Below are 7,980 nucleotides of genomic sequence, written 5' to 3'. Positions count from 1 at the left end.
TGCCCCTGCCCCTGCCCCTGCCCCTGCCCCCTGAGTGCTGGGATTACAGGCAAGTGCCACCACTACCCAGCTTCGCTTTAATTTTTAAAAATTACTTTTATTTATTTATTGTGTGTGTGTGTACACGTATTTATGTGGAGGTCAGCTTTTAGGAGTTGGTTCTCTCCCTCCATCACGTGAGTGTTGAGCACCACACTCAGCCCTGCAGGCTTGGTAGCAAGTGCTTTCACCAGCCATCTCACTGCTCCTGTATTTAGTGAGTGTTGAGATGAATTGGAACCGTGCATGCCTACACTCCGAATGCCATGCATATGAGGTCCAATGTGTGTTAGACCAGTGCTAAGCTGCTTTCCAGTGAAAAGGGGGGTTTCAGCACAGCCCAGGGATCAGCGTGCCAGAGACCAGCTTTGCTGATTAGAATAACTATGGACTGATTATTTACCGAGTTTGGGTTCAAATGATCCTCCTGCCTCATCCTTCCATGGCTGGGACTGCAGGCTGTACCCCACACCTAGCTAGGAAAGTTAGAAGTAAAACTCAAGAGTCCTTTAACATATTTCTCATCCCTAATACTTCTGCTGTTATATCTTTCCTGTATAATTGTCCAGGAAAAAAATTCACTATATAATGAGTAAACACACACATACACACACACACACACACTACAGTTTGTTTTGGATCTTGTGGGTTTTTTCTTTCTTTCTCTCTTCTTTCTTTCTTTTTCCGTATATCTTGGTGACATTTCAGTTAACTATAAGCAGTTCCACATGATTTGAGTCTTTTAAAATTTTTAAAATATCTTTTATAGGGCTGTTTTGCCTGGGTATATGTCTGTGTACCACGTGTGTTTCTGGTGTCTACAGAAGCTAGAAGAGGGCACGAGCTCCTCTGGAACTGGAGTTACAGACAGCTATGACCTGCCATGTGTATGCTGGGAATTGAACCCAGGTCCTCTGGAAGAGCAGCCGGTGCTCGTAACCATGAGCCGTGTCTGCAGCCCAGCAATCAGAGATTTGTAAAGGGAATTGACCGGAAAAGCAGTGGGCATGCGAGTGTCACACTGCATTGTAAACTCTGTGCATGTTCGAGGGGATGATGTCTGGGAGAAACATTTAAAGGCAAAATGGGAACCATGGAAAGCATTTGTGAGAGACGAATCCTTGCTACAGGATCCATAACAAGAGTGCTGTCTAGCAAAGACTGAACAGGCAGATGCTGGGCCATCAGCCTCAAGGAAGTACTTTTTGTTTTTTATTTTGGTCCAGGAAACTGGTGAGGACACAGCAAAGATTTCCGCTGGGGAGCCCGCCCAGGGTGATTTATATGGGAGCAGTAGAATTCCACAGCTAGGGGAGCTGGAGAGATGGCTGGGAGCACCGACTGCTCTTGCAGAGGACCCGGTTCCAGTTCCCAGCACCCGCATGGTAGCGCATAGCTACCTGTAACTCCAGTTCCTAGGGATCTGAGTCCTTCTTAGGCCCTCCACAGGGACTGGACACATGGGTGGCAAATATCTCATAATAAAATAAGTATAATATCTCATAATAAAATAAGCATAGCCAGGTGGAGGTGGTGCTCACCCCAGGCCCAGCGCTTTGGAGGCAGGGGCAGGCCGAGCTCTGTGAATTCGAGGCCAGCCTGGTTTACAGAGTGAGTTCTAAGATAGCTCGGACTAATAGAAACCCTATCTCAAAAAACAGTGTTCACTTAACTACTTTGGATGAAAACCTTTTTAGGATTATAATATAATTTGTTGAGTTTAAGGTGAATCTAAAAATATAGGAATTGGGCTCTTGATATAGATCTGGGGGTAAAGGTGCTTGCGGTGCTTTCTGACAGCCCCTAAGACTGGGTTCAGTTCCAGCAACATACATGGTAGGAGAATACTGTGGCACATATGCCCTCCAGTCCCCCCTACACACACACACACACACACACACACACACACACACACACACACACGAGTGAGTACAGGTCTGACCTGCCCTTTTTCCCCTTAAATAATTTTAGTTCATGGTTAATTGGATGCATGGGTGTAGAAGCTGCTGCTACAGAGAGCTGACTACAGTTGCCCAGCACTGCAGTGGGTCGGTCAGTAGGTGAAGGAGTGGTTGGCAGATGGTTGGGGTCTGATGGGAGGGAAGGAGGGCTTGGAGAAGAAGGCTTCCATTTCCACCACCACCAGGAAGATTCTAAGCTTGATTTCCTTGTTCTGCCTAGCATTTAAGAATAGAAGCATGCCTTTTAATTTAGCAAACATTCTTTAACCAAAGCAGTCTGCCAGGTGCTGTGAGGGCTGTCAGGATTTAATAAGACACGCCCATGCCTTTAAAGGGCTTGCCATCTTCTGACAGAAGGCATGGACTGTAACAGTAGGAAGGCATTAACCAAGGCTCGTGGAGTTAGTTCCCTCACCAAGAACAGCTACAGCAAAAAGGGACTTAATTGGTTCAAACACAGCTTGAGCTAGGTAGGGCTTAGCTAGTGTCCCCAGGTGCCATTAGCTGTCACCTTTGTTAGGCTGGTTCCTCTGGTGGCACAGCTGCACATTCCTCACATTCTGTGAGTTCACAGAGCGGGATGCCCCTTTTTAGAAGCCCAACAAAGGGTCCATTGCTTTTGACTGCTTCCAGCCACTGTGCCCTCTCTGAGTCAGTCAGTAATGGTCAGAGAGTAAGATGCGTTGATCTTAGTAGCCGGTAGGACAGCTTACACACCTGGAACCTGAGCTGGGTGGTGCCGGCTTCATGCATAGCACATTGGCCAAGAGTGGGGGCGGGGGGGTTAATAGTTCTGTAGCAGCTTTAGGGGTGCCAGAACTCTTCAAAGGGAACATGTGTGCCGGCAAGCCCAGGAATCCATAGATTTCTCCACAAGATAGTGTGATAGAAGATTTGAGCTGAGACTGCTGGCTAATATCTAAATTCTGATTAAGATATGAAAAGAAACCATACCATTTGGAGAGTAGAATGCAGTGCATAAGATCTGTTGACTGGGGCTGGGGAAATGGCTCAGGGGTTAAGAGCACTGGCTGCTCTTCTAGAGGTCCTCAGTTCAATTTCCAGCACCAACATGGTGGCTCACAACCATCTGTAAAGGGACTCACTCTGTAGACCAGGCTGGCTTCGAACTCAAGAGTTCTACCTGCCTCTTGTAAAGGGTTCTGATGCCCTCTTCTGGTGTGTTTGAAGACAGCTACAGTGTACTCATACATGTAAAATAAATAAATAAATCTTTTTTTTAAAAAAAAGATTATTTAAAAAAAGATCCATTGATTCTAGATACCACCAAACCTAGTTTTGAGTCCTGACTCTCACAGCTTGGTCATTTCTTATCTTTGATCTCTTTATTGGAAAAACAGGGATAAAAATGAGGACTTACAAAGACTTATTTATTTATTTATTTATTTGAGATAGGATGTTGTCATCTCTCAGGCTAACCTGGAACTAGCTATATAGCTGAAGATGGCCTTGAACTCCTGATTTTCCTGCCTCTAATTCATTAGTGAGGTGATCACAGGCATCAGCCACCACCCCCAGTTTATAGGGAGCTGGGGGTGGAACCCAGGCCTTCCTGAGGGCTAGGCAGGCACTGAGCCATCTCTCTAGCCTTTTGTTTGTTTGTTGAGATGGGGCCTCCATGCTAGCCCGAGCTGACATTGAACTCTCCGTGTTTTCAAACACAATTTTGGGGATGGAGAGATGCCTCGGAGAGTAAAGGCATCTGCACTGAGCGGGATGATCTGAGTTCAGATCAGAGCCCAGGTGGTCAGAGAAGTGACTTCTGCATGTGCGCCATGGCACCCGTGTGTCCACATACATGCATATATACATACACACACATACATACACACACACACATACATACACACACATACATACACACATACATACACACACACATACATACACACACATACATACACACACATACATACACACACACATACACACACACATACATACACACACATACACACACACATACACACACACATACATACATACACATACATACACACACATACATATACATACATATACACACATACATACACACATATATACACATACAATGTAAATAAATACATGCTCGCATACATACGTATATATATATGCACACATATATGCATAAATAAATTAAAAGTGTAAAAAAAATATCAAAGATATCCTGATCCTCTTGTCTCTGCCTCTCAAGTGCTAAAGCTATGGTGGTTTTTATTTTATTTATTTTTACTTACTTAGTTTTTGAGACAAGGTTTCTCTGTGTAGCCCTGGCTGCCGGAGAACTTGCTCTGGAAACGAGACTGGTCTCAAACTCACAGAGATCCACCCGTCTCTGCCTCCTGGCTGATTGTTTTAATTTTTATAGTTTTTGGAAGATAGGTTTTGACTTATGTGTCTGTGTCTGAGTGCCCGTGGAGACCAAGAGAGAGGGTCGAATCCCTGGAGCTAGAGTTACAAGTGGTTGTGAGCTGCCCAGTGTGGATGCCAGGAACCGAACTCAGATCCTCTGAAAGAGCAGAAGTGCCCTTAACCACCGAGATGCCCCTCCAGCCCCTAGTTATTTATTTGTTTGTTTATTTGTTTGTTTGCTTATAGGCAGGGTCTCATTCTATATTCCATGTTGGCCCAGAACTGCTGATCCAACTGCCTCAGCCTCCTAAGCACAAGTATTACAGGTGTGTACCACCCTACCTGCTTCTATTACAGCTGTGTACCACCCTACCTGCTTCTATTACAGCTGTGTACCACCCTACCTGCTTCTATTACAGCTGTGTACCACCCTACCTGCTTCTATTACAGGTGTGTACCACCCTACCTGCTTCTCTCACAGGATTTAAAGCTGGGGAGAGAATCCATGTAAAACATCAACCACTATGCCCACATGGACTTATCTGGCATTTCTCTCTCTCTCTCTCTCTCTCTCTCTCTCTCTCTCTCTCNCTCCCTCCCTCCCTCCCTCCCTCCCTTCCTCCCTCTCCTTCCTTCCTTCCTTCCTTCCTTCCTTCCTTCCCTGATAACATATAAACTAGAAGCCAGGGCTGTAGATCAGTTGGTAGGGTGCTTGCCTTGCACACAGGAAGCCTAGGTTGAAGCTCACTGGGGGATGGTGAGCCACCGCTACAATCCCAGGAGTTCAAGGCCAGCCTGGGCTACATAGAAAATTCCAGGCCAGCCTGGGCTACAGAAAATAGAAACAAAATATGAACAGCCCATTGTAAAGTTGGAATTCGCAAATTAACATAAATAAAAATCTTGGCAGAGCTCCAGGCCCCCCCAGAGCAGCAGCGGCTGGCGGAGAAATGGAGGCACAGTCCTACTGCGCCAAGCTCTTGGGGGAGTTGAATGAGCAGCGGAAACGAGACTTTTTCTGTGACTGCAGCATCATCGTGGAAGGGCGCATCTTCAAGGCCCACAGGAACATTCTGTTCGCTAACAGTGGCTACTTCCGCGCCCTACTCCTTCACTACATCCAGGACAGCGGGCGGCACAGCACAGCTTCCCTGGACATTGTCACCTCCGATGCCTTCTCCACCATTCTAGACTTCCTCTACTCTGGGAAGTTGGATCTGTGTGGCGAGAACGTGATTGAAGTCATGTCAGCTGCCAGCTACCTGCAGATGAATGAGGTGGTCAACTTCTGTAAGATGTACATCAGGTCGTCCCTGGACATCTGCAGAAAGATGGAGAAGGAGGCCGCTGTGGCTGCTGCAATGGCGGCGGCGGCGGCTGCAGCGGCCGCTGCAGCTCATCAGATAGACAGTGAAAGTCCACGTTCAGGACTGGAGGGGACTTCGTGTGGCACCAAGAGCTTTGTCTCCTCCCCAGCAGATGGAGAAGACAGTCTGGACTGTACAAGATCATCTCCTTGTGACGACTGCCATCCCTTGGAGCTGGTGGCGAAAGACAGCCAGGGCTCTGGGGTCACCGACAGTGACCTTTGTATTGTGCCCAGACGGGTTGAACCTAAGGTGGAATTCGATGTTGCCAGGGTGGAGGTGGAGGCTGACGAACAGCTACAGCAATATGCTGCCCCCCTGGCTCATATGGAGGAAGGCCTGCCCAGTAGCCAGGCCTTGGATCTGACCTACAGCAGCTACCACGTGAAGCAGTTTCTGGAGGCTCTCCTGCGCAACGGGGCTGTCCAGAGCAAAGATGACCTGGATTGTCACTCTTCTCGTGGCTTGGAGGGAAGACTGGAAGGTCCAGGAGTGGCCATGAGTTCGGTGGTGGACGTTCAGAACGACTGGTATAGAGAGGACTCAGGTGAGTTCAGGTTGCAAACACCTCTTTGTCTGCCTTTAGTGCGTTCTGTGCCTGTGTTCATCCCTCATTTCGATCCTCGCTGCTATCATGCCACCACTGCTTCTACTAACCATTGCTGCTGCCACCACCACTATCGATAGTTATTAATTAAGCACTTGTTGAATCCAGAGCCTTGTTTTCCGTGTGTGCATGCACATGGACACCAGAGGACGGTATCAGATGTTGCACCTCAAGAGATATCCACTTGGTTTTTGCTTTTTGTAATTATAGATTACCTTACTTTGTTTCACAGGAAGTTTTGGCTGCATGTAAGTCTGTACATCACATGTATGCACAGGCCGGAAGAGGGCATTGGATCTCCTAGGTCAGGAGTTACTAATGGCTCTGAGCTGCCGTGTGCATGTTGGGAACAGAATCCAGGCCAGGTCCTTTGAAAGAGCAACTGGTGCTCTAAGCTGTTCATCTATCTCTCTAGTCGCTGCCTTGTTATTTGAGTCAGGGTCTCTCGTTAGCCTAGGGCTTACTAATTTTGCTTAGCCTGACTGGCCAGTGACCCTGGACCTCCAGGGACCCAACTATCTCCATTTTTTCCATTGCTGGGATTATATGTATGTGCAGTTGTGCCTGGCTTTTCCCAAGTGCGGTAAAAATCAGGGTAATTTTTCCTGGGTAAAATCAGGTCCCTGCTGGGCAGCGGTAGCAGCACATGCCTTTAATCCCAGCACTCAGGAGACAGACTCTGTGACTCGGAGGCCGGCAAAACCCTGTCACAACAACAACGAATGAGGTCCTGTTGTTTGCTCTGCTGACACGTCACTGACTGAGTCCCTTGCCTGGCTCTTTGTGTATCTCTGTGTTGCCTATACAGGGTGTGGTCATCCTTTGATGTCCATGAGGGCTTTGATGTCCATGGTTCCAAGACTCCCCTTAGATGATAAAATCCACTGGATGCACAAGTCCTCTGTAAACTGATACTGTCAGGTGTGGTACACACCCTGCATCACAGCACTCAGAAGGAAGAGGCAAGCAGATCTCTGTGAGTTCAAGGACACCCTGGTCTAGATAGCAAATTCCAGGCCAAAGGGCTATTTAGTGACATGCTGTCTTAAAAACTAAAACAAACAAACAAACAAACAAACAAGTGATTGGAGCGATGGCTCAGCAGTTAATAGCACTGGTTGCTTTTGTAAAGGCCCCAGGTTTAGTTTCCGCCCGTAGTGGCTTACAAACTGTAACCACAAAGGACCCGACACCCTCTTCTCACGGCAGTGTATGTATGTAGTGCACAGACATACATGTAAGTAAGACATTCATACATATAAAATAAAATAAATTAAATACATACATTTAATACATTGTTTATTAACAATGTCCTGTGTTTTTTTTTTTTTAAAGATGTATTTATTTATTCTATGTAAGTACACTGTAGCTGTCTTCAGACACTCCAGAAGAGGGCGTCAGATCTTGTTACGGATGGTTACTGATGGTTGCACCTTCAGAAGAGCAGTCGGGTGCTCTTACCCACTGAGCCATCTCACCAGCCCCATGTCCTGTGTTATTTAAATCATCCCTCAGTTATTTATAATCCCTGACAAGATGTCAGGCTGTGCCGGGTGTGGTGGCACACACCTTTAATCCCAGCACTCGGGAGGCAGAGGCAGGCGGATTTCTGAGTTCGAGGCCAGCCTGGTCTACAGAGTGAGTTCCAGGA

General features: G+C 47.0%; 1 protein-coding gene across 1 annotated transcript in view; it reads left to right on the top strand.

Annotated features, from left to right (window-relative positions):
• Positions 1–7,980, top strand: part of Zbtb8b (zinc finger and BTB domain containing 8B) — a 16,818-nt gene that overhangs the window by 5,205 nt on the left and 3,633 nt on the right. Inside the window, exon 2 of the mRNA XM_021201144.2 lies at positions 5,266–6,269. Within this exon, the coding sequence (XP_021056803.1) occupies positions 5,306–6,269 (964 nt within the window). The 5' untranslated portion in view covers positions 5,266–5,305. The remainder of the gene's footprint in view (positions 1–5,265; positions 6,270–7,980) is intronic.

Source organism: Mus pahari, chromosome 6 (assembly GCF_900095145.1).
Source record: "Mus pahari chromosome 6, PAHARI_EIJ_v1.1, whole genome shotgun sequence".
NCBI lineage: Eukaryota > Metazoa > Chordata > Mammalia > Rodentia > Muridae > Mus > Mus pahari.
Note: the sequence above shows the minus strand (reverse complement) of the source record. Positions and strands in the feature narration are given on the sequence as shown.